Raw genomic sequence first — 21,456 nt, 5'->3', positions numbered from 1 at the left:
GCCACATTGATGGTTAGATTGTGTTGGAGTTGTGCGCAGTGTAGCGTGCCATCTCAATAGAGGGATTAGGAGCTTGTCATGGTTTCATTCACCCTGAGACACTTAATTCCGAACATTTTCGTCCTCCAGAGACCTAATCACATCTAAATTTTGCGTTGGCCAGGTTACGGTCTGAATGCTCACCCTTGTATAGCTACAGCTACCCCTGCAGTATTTTTGTTAGCGATGTGCAAAACGATATATTTTTAAGTTGACTTGTCGGAGGATTGTCCGAATGACTAGTTGAGTAATTGGTGTTAAAGAGATGGTTCACCCAAAATTTTTAGATACGGCCATCATTTACCCTCATGTAATTTCAAACCTCTACGACTTTATTATTTTGGAATAAAATATGTAACATGTTATTTATATGACATTGTTACAGTATTTATTACGATTTTCAGTTTTCATTTTGGTTTTATTCATTTTATATGTGTTCGTTTTATGTGCTTTTGTCATTTTTTTTTATAGATATTTTTTATATTTAAATATTTGACTTTTGTAAGTTTACGTTTTTCATGTAATTTTTATATTGACAAATTCTAAATATTTTTTTTGTGTTCCAGAGAACAAAGTCATACAGGTTTGGAAGGACATGAGTGTGAGTAATTAATGATAGGATTAAATTTTTTGGGGGGTGATCTATCCCTTTAAAAAGGACTTTACAATTAGGCCGGTTTTAGGTTCACTTGACCCGATTGAACATACAGTGCAAACAGTTTAAAGCACAGTTTATCAAACAATTAAAGCGCAGCATGCAAATGAAAGTACAGTACGACTGCTAAAATAACGAATAGAAAAAGATTACCTCCCAAATCATCTAGTCAGTTCTTAGACAACTAATCGACCATTGTGATCCGTTCCTATTTTTAATCCGATACACAGATATATCCTGGGGTGATTCGCCACCATCATTGTGCACAGCATGGAAGCGTGGAATACAGCGCTCGTCACTGACAAGGGGGTCCTTCTGGACGCAGCCTCCCCGAGCACATATTGCCAAAGAGATGATTTGTCATGCACGGCCTCAGGCTATTGCTTTTAATGACAGTGTAAACGGAAAAGTCGGCGGCTGATTAGAGAGCGTGCACACTCACAGCATGCTTATTCAGATCTCACTTTTGGCTCCCGTCTGGTGCTCCCTGTCGCTCCGCGCCAAACACGATTCTCTTAAAAGGCCTCTTGCATCAGCTGAGCGCTGGAGGCGCCTGGATGTGTGTGTGTGTGTGTGTGCGTATGTATGTGTGTGTGCACAAGATGGATTAATGCTATAAACAGAAAGTTGGATTTATCTGCGATTGGCACCACGTTTTTCTTTACGCAGGATTTGGAGCCCGAAGAGGAGGAGAGAGAGGAGAATGCCTTTATTCAAAACAACTGTTTGTGAGTAATTAACATATGAAAGGAAGCTTACAGTCTGGCAAATCCCTGCACTTGTTTTCAATTATTTATCCACATTCTGGGAGGGGGGAAGGGGGTGACGGAGGTGGGTGTCGATCGTGAAGGGAGGGTGGCGGGTTATTTGGAAGCATGAAAAGAAAAGTGATTTTTTTCTCTCCTCTAACACAACCAGAGGGCCTCTGGGAATATGCTATCAGACATGATGAGATGAAAATGGAGTTAAGCCAAAGAGTGGATTATGGGTAACGCAGAGAGTCGATGAAGAGTGGACAGTAAAACGGATTCAGAGCGGACTAGAAGTCCAGATCTACATGATTATTGGATACAGCGAGAGCGAGGCATTGATCTGACGGAATCGGACGGCACAGAGCAAAACGGATGGGAAAGACAGGGGGCCGTAGGACACAAGGAACGGCAAAGATAAAGAAAGAAGGACTGGATTGAATAAAGTTTTCACAGGCATTTGTCAGGGTGGGGCCTTCCTGTGTTCAAAGATGCCACAGGCTGGAGACTGATGGGAAGGGCTGCGGGCCAGGACTATATCAGCACCGAGCAGGACCAGTCTGGACGTGGCAGAGGAAACCAGAGGGAGGAGGAGATCAGGCAACCCTGTAAGAGACCAGAGAGAGAGGGAAGATTGAGAGTGGAGCTCAGAGCGATTGAACAGACGTAGAGTCACTGTGCCAGATGCCACAAACTATAGAAGCAGGAAGAAGTGAGGGAGGAATGAAACGGGAGGAGATGGTCTGTACAGCGGCACATCCAGAAGCCTCACATAGTATCATGTTTTAACGTGCAGATTTGATTCACTCTTGCAAGCTGTGCTTGTTCGCCAATAATCACTAGCTTTATTTATGATGGGCTGTGGAATAATGTTATAATCAGATCGCCTCGTTCATGGATAATGCAGGCTGTAATGTAATGGGTAACTTATTATACAGAGCAACATAACTTTACAGATTCATGTATTTTTTATTAGCGTGATGGTGCAAACCAGTGCACAATATTTCAGTAGGACTGAACATTTGTGGTAGAAATGTTGCATTTGTAGTAGAAGCATGTAGCTGGAGGCTATAGAGTTCGATTAACTCCTGTCCTCATTCTCGCAGATCTTACTTTTTCAAAGACGTCTGCCTCTGTGCATGCCGCTCATTTCAGACTTTGTCTGTAGCTAATGTTGATTACATTTTAAAATTTAAATAAGTATAAATAAAATTAAAACAAAAATTGTGTCCAGAGAGATATTGATATCTTTTTCATTGTGATAAAGATAAATGTAATTTAATCATAACAAATAAGATATACACAAAATTTGTTTACATCGGTAATAATATTTAAAAGGACAAAATATCCTTTATCCATATATATGGCTGTTGGTAGATTTGGTAGGAAATATAACAATAAGAAAAAAAACACCGTAAATTGCTGATGTTCTTTGGGAACGAGAAAAAACATTTTTTTTTCTTTTTTTAACAACACAAATTATTCGCATTTCTTTTTTCAGGTGGTGAGGCCGTTATGTCCCTGGCTTTTCTTGGCTGATAGAGGAATGTAAACCCTGAACCGAGTGTAGCAGTTGTTTAGCCCCCTCTTTCCTTCAATGCTTTTCCTCTCCCGTCTCAGACTTCATGCCATCTGTGGGTTTGATTTAGTAGCTAAGAGGCTTTCTGAGCAATGGACAAGTGATGTTAATAGCACACATATGCCAGAGGACTGATTTAGTTTTACGGTTGTGACATGATACTGTTTTGATTCAAGCGAGGTCGAGCATAACTCATCCACGGCTGCGCTGATCACCATATATTTTAATAATAGCAATGAGTTTCTCTTTTTATGTCCTCTGTATCTGTTTCTTTCTCTTTTTTTTCCCTCTTTGTAGTAGTGGCGGTGACTTTATTTAGCATGTACTACACACACAAAAGCCCCTCTGCAAGTTGACAGGCTGCTCACCTCACAACATATCTGCAGTGCCCGTTGTCATGGCAACTGCAGCGGGCTGCTGGCGGTACTATGTGGTCGGAGGTGTGCTGAAGTAGAGCAGTGCTGACCAGAGGGATGCTCGGGGTCTGCCCGGGACACCCGGGGTCAGTGTGCCACAGAAACACAGCTCTATCTGTTCTCACCTCCGCTAGGGCTAGTGAATATTTCATGAGGATGCTGGAGAGTGTTTTTATCATAATCTGTGAGTATAGAGTGTGGGCATATATGAAAACCATACCTCAGCCCCTTTTCGAGGGACTTAGTATTGTTTAGAAGACAGAAAGACAAGGGGGTGAAGAAATTATAACAAGTTTCACTTTTGGGTGAACAGTCTCTAAGAACAAAGGACTTACTGAATGACGAGCATTCGATTTTTGTGGAAATCTGTGTAGTTTTCTGTGTACGCATTCATTTGCCTGCTGGGTGTTCCTCAAGAAGGGCAAGAGTGCGGCGGATAGCGGCAGCTTGTTGATGCCCCAGCCGTGGCTTGCGGAAGCCTGATAGCGGGACCAACCTTTCGACCAGGACAGTGGAGGTCAGGCCATGAGCTCGCCTGCCCTCAGGGCTTCCGACTCTAATTACCTGAGGAGCAAAACATCCCGGCCTGCCGGTGGGGGAAGAATGTGTGAACGTAGGATATCGGGGCCGCGCAGTCCCGCAGCAGCGACATCCTGCCCGGGAAGGCCGGGCGGGCCCTGTCCGTCCTGGTTCCTGACAGTGGGCTATCTCTGCCGGGCCCATGGTTCCTTCCATTCTAAAGGCCATTGTGTGGAAAAGGGCTGGGCCAGGAATGACTGGTTCCTGTAGGGCTCGATCTCTCGCTCAGGCAGCTCCGGTCCCACTGACAGATTCCTCTTGTTTTGTTTTGCTCTCTCTCTTTTTGTGTTAGTCACTCATGAGGATACTGAAAGTAAAATCAGAACTGAGAAGAGGCTGCATTGTGCTGTTTCTATCCTCTTTCCACAATATGTTTGCATTACATAATCTAAACATAAGCTGGGACAGCTGGTATCCTCACTTTTGAAAAAGTTGACAAAAACGTTCTAAAGCAGAAACCTCTTCTTTTTTTTTTTTTTTTCTCTTCAGCATTTGCTGGTGAATCTGTCAGTGCGCATCTGGACTCGCCTCTGAAAAACGAACGGCTCGTGATCAGGATTTAGAAATGAGACGTAGGTGTTTCTGTTTGTTACCTAAATGCAGAACCAGACACAATGAATCTGTCACACTGTATGTGTTGGTGTGCGTGTATGTGTGAAAATGTAATTTTTGAAGTATGTATTAATAGCACCACCTAGTGTGTAAACACTAAAGGATGAGCCACATAGGCATCTCTACCTTCACGTCCCTTTCTCTGTTATTATACAGACAAAAGAATTGTAATTCATCGCCTAATGAAACATGGTCTGTTTTCCGCAATGAGAAAGAGCGACTCAGCTGTCAAACGGTGCAAGTGTCTATAACTGGGCAGAGAGCAGAGTCTGGCTCGGGTCTGAATGAGGGGGCTGATTTGTTACTGACGACATGCTTTTCATGAATCAGCACAACTGCCTGTTTCGCTTTCTAGTGTGAGCCCCACATTCAGATGATACTTACACACATTATAAAGACTGGAGAGCGGGATTATTCTGCCGTCACTGGGGGCGAGGAGGGAGGGTCTCTTTGGACCTGGTGACAGTTGTTCAACTTGATTGGCGTGCACTGTGTGCCACAGTCATGCTGAAAAGGTGGAGTGGGAAAATCATGAATAGCTGTGGAACACAGATCTGGCCCCGGCCCTCTGCCACAGCTTGCTCTGGGACTTAGGGACAGCAGAACGGACAGATGGCTCAGGACTGGACACGCACACACAAACACACACACACACACATGCTTGCTTTGGCTTTTTCTCTTATTTTTCTCATGCAGACCCTCAACACTAAAGTGGCTAAGAAAGCTATGGTGCCTTCATTCACACAAGATACATACAGAAACCAGTAGTGATGCACAGAAATAATTTATTTACGAAACTGAAAATAAAGTTTCCATTTAGCTGAAAAAATAAACTAAAAATAAAGTTTTGGTAATTAAATTAGGGTTACTGGGTAATTGAACTCTGTATGCTGTTCTGGGTGTTGTTTTCTCAGGTGCTAAATTGAAAGTTATAGTAAAGTTCTTTGGCAAATGTCTGCGGTTCTTCATTGCTACTCTATCATCATTTTTGGTTACAGGAAAGTGTGTACCTGTTGTAGCTTATCCACGTTGTGTGCAAAACCCATCATCAGAGAAGTTCTTATGAAACGTCACTGGTTCACCAAATGTATTTCAACTAGTGCTGCACGATTAATCGTATCGCAATCGCAATCGCGATGTCAAGCCTACGCGATTATATGACACAAAATGCTGCGATTTTATATTAAATAAACTAATTAGCGCTGTTAATGCAATTAACGCAGCATCTGTTAATTTTTGGCATCCTTTGGCTAGTGTTACATGATCCCGCTCTTATTCATGCAAATGCTTTTAAACCATTAATGCCTGATAAGACAAAAAATAACGCGCTGTCAGTGAATGTCCTCCTGACACACACACACACACACGACCCACAGATAGACGCGCGCCAGTATCAAGTTCTCTTTCGCGGTAGAACGAACACCACACATGTATGCCAAAATGAACGCGCTGCCTGTGAATGTCCCGACTGTGACACACAGAAAGACTCGCGCTAATATCGTGCGTGCGCACAAAACAGCATGACAGAATACAGTTCTCTTTCGAGCTTGAACGAACAATAACACACACAATTATGCCAAAATGTCTTTTTGTCGAGTATCTTCATAACATATGAGCAGTCTTATGATGAACGTGAAGAGTTGTGACTCGTGAGAGAATGAGGCGCGTGTGAGATCCGCGTCTCTGACAGCAGCGGCTGGTCTTAAAGGGACAGTACAGTAGCCACTAATTATATCTGTCGCTAAAGTTAATCAAAGAACAAAGGGAACAGAGAAAAACACTCACTGCTCTTGACTAAATAACTTTTTTCTTTAGGCAGATTATCACTAATCTGTGTGTGCATTTATTTTCCTTGAGAACCAAGCAAGTTGACTCATGAAACCATTTGTTTATTATATCGCATATCGCAATCGCAATATTGACCTCAATCATCGCAATATGACATTTTCCCCAAATCGTGCAGCCCTAATTTCAACCAAATATTTTGGTTGCCGAAATCTCAGGGCATCACTAGAAAACAAAGTATCACTGTTAATGTTTTGTTTATTGCTTTTTGCCTTTATCATATAGTGCTGTTTAGGTTGACAGGAAAGGAGAGGGTTATTGGGATTGCTGCATAACATGGGTCATCCATTCATAATAATATTCCCTGCATTATGTAGACAATTTATCTGTGGCTTTATATTAAAATAAGTGTGAATTGACAGCACTAGACCAACAGAGGCATTTCCAACCTGTCTGGGTCTTCATATTTGTAGCAGATCCGCATGAGATGAAACGCAAGCATTCCTATTCTTTTTTGCTGTGTTTGCTTCTTGTATCCAGTGTTTTGCTTCTGCAAGGAGCCCTTCATGTGGTTTCTGCTGTCTGTTGTGGCTGACAAACATTTACACTCTGATTCGTACCCTCGGTCGTGCCCTTTGGGGTTTCCTCTGAGAGACAACAATCATACTGGCTGATCTAATGATCGTCTTTCTTTCCACAGTTCCTCCCTTCCTCTGCTTTTTCTTTTTCTGTCTCATTGCAACCTCTCCAGCTCAGCCACCCTGCGTATGAGCAGATCATAAGAGAGCTCTAATGACTTCCAGCTGTGTGGAAGATAAAGTCCTTTGGGTTAAGTCGAGAAGTAGACTATAAAAAAAAAAACAGCGCTTATTTGGGCATCTTTTTTCAGCATCAGCAGACCACTAAAAACATGTTCCCCCTATGTAACCTGGCCTGCAGCACAGGTCAAGGGTCTGAGCGTGTGGGAACACTGCATGTGCGCAACTCCTTCCCGCTTTCCCAGTTGGGACCCTGCTGTAGAGGTATCTGTATGCTCACTGGCTTTTTAAGAAGCTCTTAAGCCAGTCACAAAAAAACTGGCGCTATTGGTCCTTGGAACGCGAAAGAAGTGGAATCCCTTCAGCTCACAGTTTCCTCATTTCGCATTGTCTCGTTCCTGCTCTTTCAGTCTGTTAATGCAGCCAACTCTTAAAGCTGGGCTGGAAATATATTCTCTTCCTACCGGCTCTGAAAGGGCTGTCAAATTGGTTTAAGGGGAGGGAGGGGACGGAAGGGACCCACAGAAAAGCCTGAATATTTAGTTTGCTATGTTGCCTCTCAATAAAATCATAGATGTAGCGAATTTTGAGAAATGTACTCGTTCAGAGGCTAGGGGAATTGATGAATCTGGCTTTGTGCTGAGTGGACATGAAGGTGTGTAAGTGCTGACAAAAAGGAAGTTGAAAGGACATTTTCTCACACACCTCATTGCAGGATATAAATGCAGCAAAGTATTGTTTTTTACCTCATGACAAGTGATCATCCTAGAATTGTTCGATTATGTTTGCATTTTCTGAAAGAGCTGCTGTAGGCATCAATCACAAAGTTTGAATGCGTTTCTGTCAGTATAGCAGTGTAATTCCTTCTTATACCTTGTTGCACAATTTGCCTTTTATGACTTTTATGATAACTGCACTGCATTTTACTTTATAGCTGCAGGATAAAGCAAATGAGGAATTCTGGCATTGTTGGAGATTTGGTAATGTTCGTCATTTACAAGTGAATGCAACCGCTGGCAATTAAAACAAAAAAAAACATTGTTTGACGCTATGCCAGTAAGAATTTTCAGAAAAGTAATTCTCTGTTTTTGCTGGTGATTGAACATTTAAGGTACAATTATCCATACTGTATTATTACCCAACTCTGAGACAGTTGGGGTGGCAAATCTCACTGCTATTGGGATTGAAATGTTTCTTCGCCGGTGCTGTTTATCTCAAAGTCACATTCTGTCCAACCCCCACAGTGGAGAGACAGGTTGGAGGTGCAAAAAGAGTAGATCCGCCACTAAACGTGCAAGAAGAACAAATCAGTCTCTCTCTCTCTCTCTCTCTCTCTCTCTCTCTCTCTCTCTCTCTCTCTCTCTCCTCTGAGTGTTTCCTCCACATGGAGCTCATCTGCTGTTTAAGGCGGCTGGGAGAAATGCCTTCAAGCTGACAGGGGCTGAAAGCCCAGACATATGTTAATCACATGCAGTGATGGCAGTCTGGGAGGGGAGAGAGAGAAACGGCAAATCTGAGAAAGAGAGCAGAAAAAGAACGTGTGCGAGGGGCGGGGGGAGAGGGGGAAGAGCGCCACTCTAGAGACTTAAAACACAGCAGTAGAGGCAGATGCATGCCTTTGTTTGGACTCTCCAAATTGATTTTTCTTGGTTCTAATGAGGTTGTTCCTGCCACTGCTTGCAAAAAAAGAAAAGAAAGGTGGATGGGGCTGATTGATGCAGGTAGTTTGCTGGTATTTTGGATGGATCTAAAGCATTTAAGCATCAACACAGTACATTTTTAGACGGATGAATCAGAAGGTTGATAAGTGAATCTGATTATCTGGACTTCATAAACATGAGCAAACACGCTGTTCACCTCAGATCTATATTTTTCTTCTGATTATGAATGTAGTAGTAAAGTATGAAGTGAATCTGGTTAAGCAGAAGCAGATGTGAATGAACTCAGATTGGCCAGTTGACCAGAAGAGGGTTGTTTTTGCAAGACTGCACTTAATTCAGAGCATATGAGAGGGCAGATTCACTGCACAAATCTATCTTTCTGTCTTACTTTTGTATATCTATCTATCTATCTACTATCTATCTACTACCTATTATCTATCTACTATCTATCTATCTATCTATCTAAACCCTCTGCCTCCACCCCTCTTCTCATACGCGTGCTGTGTTTTGTGTGGCTGCCGCACATCAGTTGGGAGGGGTCAGCGGAGGAGGCGGGGAGCGTGTGTGCTCGCATTTGCGTGCGCTCTAGCTGTCATTGTCTCAGTCTGCGGGCTCAGGGAGCAAGCGTGTGCAGGATAGCGCGAGGCCCCAGCGGCCACACGTGCCCTTGTTAGTGCAGGGCATCCCTGGAAGCAGAGCAGAACGAGAGGCAGGTCTCCATCTGTCCCTCTAAGGCTCTGAAAGCAGGAGGACAGGCTGCTCCACTCTCCCGTTTGGACCTGGTGTACCGGCCTTGGGGTCCTGTGCCAACCCCCGTGCCCCTCGCAGAGCACAGAAAGACGCAAAGAGACTTTGGTTACAGGGAACCTGGTAGAAATAGAAAAAAATACCCTGGATTATTTGAGAAGATTGTCTCCATCATCTATGATGCCAGGTGAGATTGGGAAGCTTTGCTTGTTTTGACTGTCGGTGGGAAATTGTGCATGTGCATTTTTGAATGTAAATATTTTGTAAAATATAGAATTAGCCTATTTAAGGCAACTTCTGCTGCTGTTATTGCCTTTTTGAATGCATGTGGAAGAAACAACCTTATTAATTTGACGCTGTTCTTTATATTTTTTTGCTAAAACTAATGCATTTATTGATCAGGTTTTTTGAGAAAGAGTTTTTTTTCTACATGCAGTTGATGCCTTTTTTGATTAGCTTAGATTAATTTTATGTCTGCTTGTGCAAGGGAATGTTGGTAAACAATAAATATAATAGGGGGAATAATACATGGCTCAATAATACTTTTTTTTTTTTCAAATACACTTTTTATTTACATTAAATATTACGTTTTCGGTGCATAATGTTTTTAATTGGCCAATCCCATAAAATTATCATATTTATTTTAAAAAAATCACACATTTTGTGCTTTTTAGAAGGCTTCCAAGACTATCTTAAAGTCATTCTCTATGCTAGCCTTAACTTCACCTTGGTCACTGATTTAAATCAGCACAATTTGCAATATCATTTATCACTGAAATTCAAACGTTTTTGTTCCCAACAAATGAAATCTCAAATACAGTGTAAGATGTAGAACCAATACAGCAATGGCCTGACAGTACTGTACATCAACTGGCCTTAATGTCTCTCACATCCTTATTTTTGAGCCCTGTTCAGGAAGATCAGAGATCTGCTATAGAAACAGTAAAATCACAGTGCAGGAGCATGAAAGTGAAGAAAGCAGACTGAACGAAAGAAAATGAGAGAGGAGAGTTGCAGAGGGCAGCTGGCGTGCTGTGTGTATGCAGGCTGCAGGGAGATCTCAGTGCTGCTCTTCACAGATGGTGTTGTGAGACAAGCTCTGTTGGCACTGCTGCTCTCCTGTGTGCCATGGCCACTACCTCTCTGCCAGCCAACCCGTCTGGTGCCCACCTCTCTGACTCCCCCTCTCCATCTACCCAGCCTCCATTCTCTTTCTGTTTGTGTTTAAACTTCCAAGTGTAACATTGTTGGCTGTGTATTTGGCTCAGTTCAACTGTGGAACAACATGGAGCAAAAGTATTTCTTTAAAAGTGTCTCTAAGGGTTGTTTCCTTACCGAACGTTGCAGCACTTAAAACGTGTTTGTTAACATTGGCCTTTGTGTACAGTGTGTTTGTGAAATAGTGTGTGCATGTGTAGAATTGTTCTGGGAAGCTCTGGAGGAAGCAGCTGTAAGCAGGCGCGTGTGCCAGGTCAGGGACACTTGAGCAGAACTGACACTGGGTTATTTCGGACACCCATCTGCACTGGAGCTACCGTTCCTCCAGGCCGCCGCCACAGACAATCTGTTCACTCTCTGGCAGAGTGCCAAACACAGTGCCGTCCATCTGTGGCAGGGACTGAAGCTCTCAGTGCTGAGCAGAGCTTGGCTCCTTCCTCTCTGCTTGTAGTTTTATAGCTTTTTTTGTTAGCGAGAGTGTTTTCGTACAGTTTGTTTATAACGCATGTTCTCAGTTCGCAAGAATATGCTACTTTAATTAGAGAAAGGTCATTCTATTGGGCAATACAGAAACATGACTAAGTCCCTGTATTTTTGTAGCTCTTTTCTTACCTACAGGGTTCATGTACAGTATACGTTTAACAACATAGAAAACAACAGTTTTCATATTATGGTTTCAATGCATTTTCTTAGTTATGCTTCTGTAACAAAAGAAAATGTTTCCTTTGGAAGTATAGAAACAAGGCTAAACATCTGTAGTTTTGTGGATGCAAAGTGTCATGCAATATTTTTTTTAAATACTTTGATAGTTTAATATTTTGCTTGTGGGTTAATCTATTGTATTGGAAAGTATGAAAACAACAGTAAGGCCATTTTTTTCAGTTGATAAGCTTTGCTTGTTATGATACGGAATATCTGCGAAAGTGTTACTAGTATCTCATTTTACACATATTTTGTTTCTGTGTTGATTCTATATTAAATTGTCAGTACAATGTAACGTATTTTCTCTGGCTCTTGTTTTAAATAATTTTGTACCATTATTATGCTTGTTGTTGTCATCTGTTGACGTTGTACAAGCAGAATGTGGCGGTTGGTCGGTGTGGTATTAGTCCCGTCCCTCCTCCACTGTGATTGGACGTTTGGGTAAAAAGTGACAGTGATGACCGCTGCGTTTTACCCAAAGTTGAATATTCTTCAACTCTCGGTGTGCTTCAGCGTGAAAAAAACGCTTAGCGCCTTGTTACGCTCATGCCGTTTAAAAAAAACGTGGCGCTCCCATTGAAAACAATTGGAAAAATACACCAGCCGTGTGAAAAAACGCACTTTTTTTTTTTTTTTTTTAAGGCCTAAGTGCCTGTATTTTTCTATCTATTCTTTTGTTAGTCAGGGTGTTTTTAACAATATATATGTAACACTTTCTCAGTTTGACATATATTGATGGTGTATTATGGTACTTTAACAAAACAAAAAAAAAGCAGTATGGAAACAAGTCTCTCGTCCTGTAGTCTTGTAGATTTTTTGATAGAGACGGTGTTTTGTACATTTTTTGATGTACTTTGTCATTTTTTTTTTTTTTGTCAGTACTTTATTTTACTTGCATTATGTTGATGTAAATGTAGAGAAGGTTGTTCTCTTAGGTAATATGAAAACAAGTAGCATATCTCTTCTCTTCTTCTAGCTTTGTTACTGTTTTGTTAGAGACACTATTTTTGGTACAACATGTTTCCCATGCAATTTCCCGAATCTTTTTTTGTTTGTTTTTTTTGTATGGCAACAAGGCTTTTGACCGAAGTTTGAGCATTAAAGACAGCCTCTCTAGAGTGTATTTAGTCATTAAGAAGCCACTCAGTGATGGCAGCCAATCGGTTCAGGGGCAGTCATTGCCTGGAGCTACGCCTCAGTTCCTTGTACTGAAAGCCATTAGCAAACTGTGGCCAGTGCCACAATCATGCGCACACACACACACAGAAAAGCGCTCAGGGTGGAAGTGCCCTGACGTTAGGTCATACTCCACCATCTCCTGCGTCTCCTGCCTGCCAGATGTGACTCGAACCATTTTTAAGGTCTCATGGAGGGAAAGAGGAGGAGAAGGAGGGAGGGAGGGAGAGATCGAGAAGGAGACAGTTTGTGCATGTGTGTGTGTGTGCGTGTGCAGTAATTGGGCGGGGGTGGGGGGATAGTTGTTTTCTGAATCTGTTTCTACTTAGTAAATCTCCATCCAGGACTGCGTTTCATAAATTGTCGACATATTTTTCTGCACAGCGGACTTAACTCGCTCTAATTTTGAACACATGGCTTCTGTCATGTGATATTTTCAAAACACTTGCAGACAGAGGTCCCAGCAGAAATAAACCGTCATTCTGCCGCCAGGGTCTTTCTTTTTTCTTACAATCTCCCCCCCTCCTCCTCCTCCTCTGTGCCTGTCAGTTATTCTTTTATCACGTAGCTGTGTTTTCAGTTAGCGAGAGCAATATATTATTAGCTCACATTTTTGAGTGTAGTAAAATAGCGTTTTGTTAATGTAAAACATGAGCCTCTTTATTATCTGTCGAAAATTGATTTGGCATCCACCGCCGTGGGCTCGACTCGTCCTAGCATCAGAGACTTTGCCACGCTTTTTGTTGCCAAGCGTGGAGAGACGTCCGTTCTTAGCTGCCACAGCCAGTGAGAATAAGTGGCTGAAATGAATAAAGTGAATAAGTGGATAGAGGCCTACAATTTGCAGGTTTGAGTGGTACTGAGGGCAATGAGCAGAGTGCAGAGGTAATTGCAGTCTGTTTGAACTGCAGGAGAGGACGGGAGCTGTATACGGATATGGATGAAACATCTGACGTGTGTTTCTTAGCATTTTAAAAACTTCCAGGGAACCTCATGATCGATTGTTGGTTGTTGATCGATACAGGTTATTCGGTGGCCAATCTGTTGCTGAGATATTCATAGTATTATTTAATGGCAGCGTACTATTAAAATAGTAACTAGTCAAAGCTTTGGACACGAAGTTTATGTTTCTCGAGATCTTAAAAAACACTTTTAATCTAAAAGCTTATGCTTCAATGTTTGAAGTTAGTTTTGTAAATAAATACATTTACATTTATGCATTTACATATCATTTTCTTTACAAAACTAACATTTTATTTCATAGTTTTATAAAAAGTGTAATTTCATAGTTTTGATGACTAATTCAAAAATGTGTCCAAACTTTTAATTGGCAGTGTATTTCCCAAAGGAATATACTGTAAGGTCTCTTGAACATTGCAATTAGGTCTGCTAGATAATATTAAATGAAAAGTGTTTTTCTCTTCTCATAATTAATAAACCTTAATAGTCTTCTAGAGATTTAAAGATCTCAACCATGTCTCAAACTGTGCTCAGATTTGCCAGTATACCAAAGACTGTGATGAAAAATTTGATCTAATGATCTAATCACAGTTGAATCTGATGAGAAATTTTTGGCTTCAAATTGAAAGCTTTTTCATCACAGCTTTGGTATCTTGACAAATCGTAGCACAGTTTGAGACGTTCTTGAGATCTCTTCTGAATCTCTAGAGGATTATTAAGGTTTTGTCTTTTGATAAAAAGTGTAAGGAAGAGGTCAAGTCTAAACATTCTTCAGGTTACACAAAAACACTCAAAAACGAAATGAAGATAAGGCTGACTGTAGATTCTGGAACAGACGCAAGCAGAAAGTACCACTTCTGTTAATCCGCCAAGCAGGGACAGTTATAATCTCAAAAAAGCCAAATATCAGTCAATATATATATATATATATATATATATATATATATATATATCGGTCTATCACAAGTTTTGAACGTCTACTTTTTCTGGCTTCAACGTCTCAAGTGTTGCTTGTGGACCAAGCGGAAATCCCTTGAGGATGTGTGTGACTTTAACCTACACGCTGCTAATGAGGGACACAGTGAAAAACACAGCAGTGTTGGTGGATAGCCAGTTAAAGCCATGTGTCTAGGTGCTGAGCCATATTGCATGTGCCATCTTTCTCTGTTTCTCTCTCTTTCTCCCCACTTTTCAGCTGGCATCTGATCATGCCAGGAAGCTGAGTGAGTCATTGACTTGAGAGTTGGACGGGCTTCATACTAGCGTTTGAGAGCACTAATCTCAGTATGAAAGGCCTTTTATTGAAAAATGCTCTAATTCTGCCTCTCTAGATAAGAAGTCAGTAAATAATTATTTACTGTTTGTTCAAAAGATGCTGAAAATTGCAGTCGGGCTCGTCGTGTAAATGCAAAACCTCCATTATTCCTATTTCAATTATGATTGTTTGTAGATGAGGCACGAGAGGAGATTACAAGTGTTTTTTTATGCGAGTTCCCCTGTGAGGTCTTACACTCTCGCAGCCTTTAAGGATTTATCCTTTTCCTCATTTTTTTAAAGTCTGGCAACAAGATACCACACAAATCTCTGCGATTTCAACGGATGCGTAACAGCAACCGTGAATCACTTTTATTGTTCCTCTACACTTGTTTTCTTCCTCTGCGCTTCATGCCAACGGGGCCTTATTTCAACAGATGGTTAAAACAGACGTTAAGATAAATCCATTTTGAAGAAGAGGACGAAAGGAAAAAAGAGTGACTTCCAATATAAACGCTGCATCTGTTTTATTGGTCAGTCCTTTTTTTTCCTTTGACGCAAGACCATATTTTGAAATGGATCAGCAGATGGCTCCAGGCCCTTCCTATTTACTGCAGAAATGCTCCAGGAACACATTATCTCACATTATAGCCACACTGTAAAACTAACAGTGCCCACTCGTCAGTGTCCACTTAAGCCAGCACGACTGGCATCAAAGTGGGTAGCTATAGTGTGAAATCACTTTCTTTTAAAGGTTACTGCCATCGGTAACTGATGATGGCATTTATGGTGCGTTTAAGAGGAGGAATGATTCATATGTCTGTTGTAATCCAGAAATAACATCTCGGTTGGGTGTGCTGAGGAATGAGCCCGACGGAAGAGTACAATCTCTTTAAATATCGGAGTGCACAGGTTGCCGTGTGCTACGGTTGGTGGTTGGGTGGGTTGGTAACTCTTGAGTGAGCACAGACTGATGCAGGTCCCTTCAGCGCGCGTCATTTGATGGGATGGAATGGAACGTTGGCACACCACCTGGCGCCGGCCAAGTGGGGCTCATGAAAACAACTGCGCCTGGGGAGAAGCCTTGAAAAGTGAGGGCTCGGGGAGAGAGGGAATGAGACAGAGAGGAAGAAGGAGATCCAAAGGGACAAGCTTTGTTGCAGGGAGAATGAGCGGAATAAGTGATGGGAATGAGTTCCAGGAGGGTGGGGGCATCCATACATCTTCCCTGTCAAGCTGGCAGGGTTTGATGGGCCACGCTCTGTGCGCCGTTCCATCTGGCGGAGATGATTGCATGGTGCATCGGCGTGCACAAGTTCATAATGTATTCATACCGACGCACAACGCACTCTCCCAGTTCACCCTCGGCCTCGGATACCTGAGACGTCGTCTGAATTACAATTATCCAAAGAGTCGATGTTCTCGCTCTCTCTCTCTCTCTCGTTCTCACCACATTACTGACTTCGTCATCTTTAATGCACGGTGGATCTAAAGCGCAGCAGCTGGTTGTAATGCCACCTTCGTCATCTCCTTTCAAGGCGCTATCGGTCCCACGAGATGTCTCCGGTGAAAGGTGCTCTCTGTCTTTGCCTCCCTCACCTCGTGAACCTGATCTGATGAGCCCGAGTCCACTAAAAGCAGCCGTCTTGTCAGCATTAGTATGCGGCTGATTGGCTTCCTGTGGCTTTTGCACGTCATGCCACACATTACTGGTCACAGCTTTTCTCAGAGAAAAAAACAATTTTCCAATTGAGAGAAATCCTCCCTGAACTTTCTGCAAACACAACTGTGGGGATTTATGCATTGCTGCAGGCACTACAGAAATATAAGGCTGAATCATCACAGCAGATTAGGTTTCACAAAGCTTCTAAACTAAGTCGCTAAGTGAATAAGCAAGTTTAGCAGGCATGTGGGAGGATGAATGTAGTTTCAGCTTTACCGTTTTCACAATGACACAAAAGTGGAGATGCGGCTATGTGATTATGATTTTAAATTCATCACATGGATTCAAAAAACATCCTAGGGTTTCTAATATGCAACAAGAAAATGAATGAGATGATTCGTGACCTCCTTTTTCCTCACGTAGTGGATGTGTACACAGATAGCTGTTTTACCCACCCTGGAATGAGCCGAACATTACCACTTGTGCAGTGAGTGATGATGTAAGAGACATGTAAGTCGAGCTGTGTGTGTCAAACACATGATTTTTCTCTGATTTTTCTGGTCATGTTATCAGAAGAAAGGATCTTGTGCATGTATGAAAGGAGCAGAACAGACTTATGGATAAAAGAAGACTGACATTGATTGATAGAATACAAATGTACAGGCTTTAAATTAGCTTGAAGTTCATCATATTTTAAACCAGAAATGAACTTTGTTTTGTATTTCTGTGTAATTTTATGTGCAGATTGTATAATATCCATGAAACAGAGTTGTTTTTTACTCAAAAAGGTAAAGAAAATGTGTAAACCATAATTCTGTGTTTAAAGAACACCTATGTAGTGTCACTTGTTCAGGCATGTTTATTATTATTATTAATATTATTCAATATAAATACTTAGAAATCCTTTTAAATTGCCAAGAGTTGCTCTTTTATTCACCTTCATAGAAGACTGTAGAAATAGACAGCATGCACAGCTGACTGTTTAGATCATGGCGAACTGGCTAACGGACCCTGAAGGATGTGACTCAGTTCTGCACCAAATCATGCTGGTCTTTAATAGTGGTCTCTTAAAAATAGTGTGAACATTTGCAATTCCTCTTTGACTTGTAGTTGTAGTTGCCACTGTCGGGTCATGAAAAATGACCAGGCGTGGAGTGAAGATGAGCGAGTCTGTGCTTTCTAATGCTCAGTTTGGTGTGCCGTTTAATGGCGATCCATATTACTCGAGAGCTCTTTTGAAAAGCAATAAAAGACCTTGGCGAACAGGAAAATGGAAAGCACTTCATCGTCCTTCCTGGGAGCCACATTAAATCTCTTGCTGCATCAATATCCGTGGTGGCCCGCCTAATATTCATCTGTGCCGCTCGTCTGCCAATTTCCCGTTTTGAAAAGCCAGGTAACTGCCAAACAAATGCACTCTGTGCGTTAACTCTGCACAGATTAACTTTATGAAATCAAGGCAGGATGGATGTGCACTCTGGTATGTTTTTGAGCCTGTTTAAAATGCAAAATTGCTTCTTTTCCACTCCAAGAGGGAACTCATTTGAATTGAGTTATGCATCTCTTTTTTCCCACAGCATATTTGCGCAGTCAACTACTTTTAGGTGGGTTTAATGCTGCTCTTGTACAATGCATTTTTATTGGCAATCCTTTTCGCTTTGACTAATATGAGATCAAATATATAAAGATTGTGCATATGTACCCTGCATTCCATATTATGTATGTAACACTTAGATTTTATTCCAACATGATTATAATATAAATAGTAGAGCATACTTTCATCTTAATATGCTTTTTTCCTTTTCTTCAGATGCTTTTTACAATCATTGATTGTACTTGATGTGGAATTCATCCATCCTGCCAGTATAAAAGTGAGATGTATTATGGTGATTATTATTTCACTCAAACACGGCGTGACACATACTATAGGAAGTGCAATGCTTTTAAGTTGTCTGATGTGTAATATTTCAGCAGAAAATAGTGAAGGTCATGAAATATGAAACTTAGGCTAATGGATATGTTGTGCTGACTAATGGACGACGTTCCACATTTACACCACTTTTTCATATTTCTTCTTCCTTCCTGTGTCTTCCAAGGGGTCAGAATCTTAGCGTGCATGTCGGCATGCTTGTGAACATGAACATAAAAGTGTGCACAGACTGCACACAGATTACTGCCTATTCTATACCTCCTATCATCCATTTCTGTTCGACAGGTAAGGAGAGAGGATGAGGTTTAGACGTCTCAGGGTTGTTTCTCTTTTCCCCGATTCCCAATCCAATCCCAACTTTGACCCAGATGTTAATCCTCAATTACACATGTAGATCCGCAAGCTGCTTTTTAGGTTGCCCTGGGCTGCTTCTGAGACCAAAGCCGAATAAAAGCCTTTCCCGTAGACCTTATCTGTCTTGGACAATTAATATATTTTTTTTCACAATTTCATATGATATTTTCCAATTATAATAATCTGACAGGCATATTTAGAATAGCTTTCGCACTAGAGCTTGGGCTATTTTATTCATTTCAGACTTGTACGGTGGCTCTCATAAATTATAGTGCCTGGCCTTGCCACGTTGTTAACATTTAAAGGTAATGACTAACCCCATACTGAGATTTGAATGTTGAATCAAGCCACTTTGCTTTGCCTTGTCCCTTTCACTGACTCAAGAATCTTTCATTTCTATCACTGTGTTTTAAATGAATATCATAGGCCAAATGCAGAGTTGCCTTATTAGAAATAATGATGTTTCATTACCAGCATTGGTTTTTCTAAGTAGTCTGTCCATCATCTCTTCATTCTTTATATTATTTTCTTTTTCATTTTATTTATTTATTTTTTGACAATACAGATACAGAACTGTTTATCAGCACAGGTGTAGGCGTGGAATAAAGACCCCTGCTTATTATTCTGTCATAAAAGGTTAGCTCAGGCTGGGAAAAATGGATCTGTCCCTGTGTAATGTATAATGCTTGAGCTTTGTTTTTAGCACAAGTGACTTTTTATGAATTTGGGAAAGGATTGAGAGTGCATGGGGAGCAAGTATGGGGCAGATTAAGCCTGACACATATGTTTAGGTTCTGGCGCACACATACAGCCATAGAGGTGCCTATGGAATGGGAGCCATTCGTAGCTGAAATTCCCACCCTTTTTATCTCTTCTGCTTTCCTGGTCAGACTATGGTTGTCTAAGTGCACCCACCTTTCTTTTTAGATTATTCTGCAATGTGTACATAGCCAGTAAGACAATAGCTGATATCTCTAGCTGTGAAACATTTTTAAAGGGATGTATAGGCGTTATTTAAGGGGTGGTTGATTATGATTTCACTTTTCTAACTTTAGTTAGTGTGTAATGTTGCTGTTTGTGAGCATAAACATCTGCAAAGTTACAACGCTCAAAGTTCAAAGCAAAGGGAGATTTTTTTCTAAAGAAATTGCTTTTTAAGGACTACAACAAACGGCTGGTAGGGACTACACGACATTCCTCCCGGGTTAGTGACATCACAAACCCTTAATTTACATAAACCCCGCCCCCGGGAAAGTGATTTATAGATTATCATGACAGAATATGCTAATCAATGGCTAGAAGATAACTACACATAAGCTATAAATTCATCAACTGACCACTCAGAAATGTCCTGTTGCATTCTAAATGTTGTCACCTCTTCTTGAGTCTCTCCATCTTTGTCTGACTCTGGTTTGTACATAAAAGGCTAAAAGTTTTTGAAATTTTCAGTGCATGTCTGTGTGAGGAAAAAGGACACAAGCTGTTGTAGCTCCGCCCTCTGTGCGGGGAGCAGCAGCTCATTTGCATTTAAAGGGACAGACAAAAACAGTGCATTTTTGCTCACCCTCAAAAAGTGACAATTTTAACATGCTATAAAAATAATATCTGTGGGGTATTTTGAGCTAAAACTTCACATACACACTCTGGGGACATCAAAGACTTATTTTACATCTTGTGAAAAGGGCATTAACAGACTGTATTTAATATTCTTCTGTGGAGTAAGACGTGCTGAAAAGGGAGCGGTTGGAAAAAGAGAATGGGAAAGACAGGAGCCCCTGCTGTTATCAGAGTCTAGGGGACACACAGGACAGTTGTAATCAGGAAAGTCAGGCTACATGTCCCAGACGTAGGGCGTCTGCTCGCCCTGACACACAATGTTCCCACAGCTGGTAAACACGCACGTACATGTCTGTCTATATGTAAGAAAGAGAGAGTATGAGAGTTCTGATGGGTCAGTACAGATGCTGATATTGTAAAACAACTAAAATGAGAATGAATTTGCTATCTTAAGTCTGATAGATAAGCAGACTTTTAAGGTTCACTGCTATAGCAGCTAAAGGACACTGTGATCGCAGCTTTACCCTTACAAAAAAGAAGTGTACTTCAAGTTCATTTTATGAAGTATACTTAAGTAATGTTCAAGTATATTTTTAAGTATACATTATGAAGTAAGTATACTAATATGTACTAGTAGTAAACTTGTAAGTGTACTATTTTAATACCGCTTGGAACTAAATTGGCCCACTTTTAGTATATAAAAGTATATGTTTAAGTGTACTATAAGTGTAACAGTAGTAAACTTTAAGTGCACAACTAGTTCATGATTACGTTTCTCATTTGTACTGCAAGTGAACTTATGGGTATACTAGTAGTTTACTATTTTAATACTTGTAGCAACTTTGAAGTATACTCTCAGTAAACTACTAGTTTAGTAATTTTATACTACAAGTATACTTGCAAGTTTTCTTTTAGTGTACTCTCAGTAAACTTGTAGTTTAGTAGTTTTATACTAAAAGTTTTCTTTAAGTGAACTTAACATTACTATTTATGTAATTACTATGTCTACATACTTAAAGTTTACTATTTATATATAATTTTTGCACTTGCGGTAGGCCTATA

The 21,456-nt window shown here is 41.0% G+C and overlaps 1 protein-coding gene across 8 annotated transcripts in view; it reads left to right on the top strand.

The window, feature by feature from the left end:
* The window catches only part of runx1t1 (RUNX1 partner transcriptional co-repressor 1), a 56,999-nt gene that overhangs the window by 9,429 nt on the left and 26,114 nt on the right, over nucleotides 1–21,456 (top strand). For 3 of the 8 annotated variants that reach the window (XM_084423591.1, XM_084423592.1, XM_084423590.1), the window contains exon 1: nucleotides 18,651–18,768. The exons of 3 other annotated variants lie outside the window; for them this stretch is intronic. In XM_084423591.1, the coding sequence (XP_084279717.1) occupies nucleotides 18,678–18,768 (91 nt within the window). In that variant the 5' untranslated portion in view covers nucleotides 18,651–18,677. Of the gene's footprint in view, nucleotides 1–4,506; nucleotides 4,590–9,453; nucleotides 9,768–18,650; nucleotides 18,769–21,456 lie in introns of those variants that run through there. 2 more of the 8 variants (XM_084423596.1, XM_084423595.1) reach the window with 2 other exon arrangements.

Source organism: Rutilus rutilus (genome assembly GCF_951802725.1).
Source record: "Rutilus rutilus genome assembly, chromosome: 11".
Taxonomy (NCBI): Eukaryota; Metazoa; Chordata; class Actinopteri; order Cypriniformes; family Leuciscidae; genus Rutilus; species Rutilus rutilus.
The sequence above is the reverse complement of the archived record's forward strand: the minus strand, read 5'-3'. Positions and strand labels throughout refer to the sequence as shown.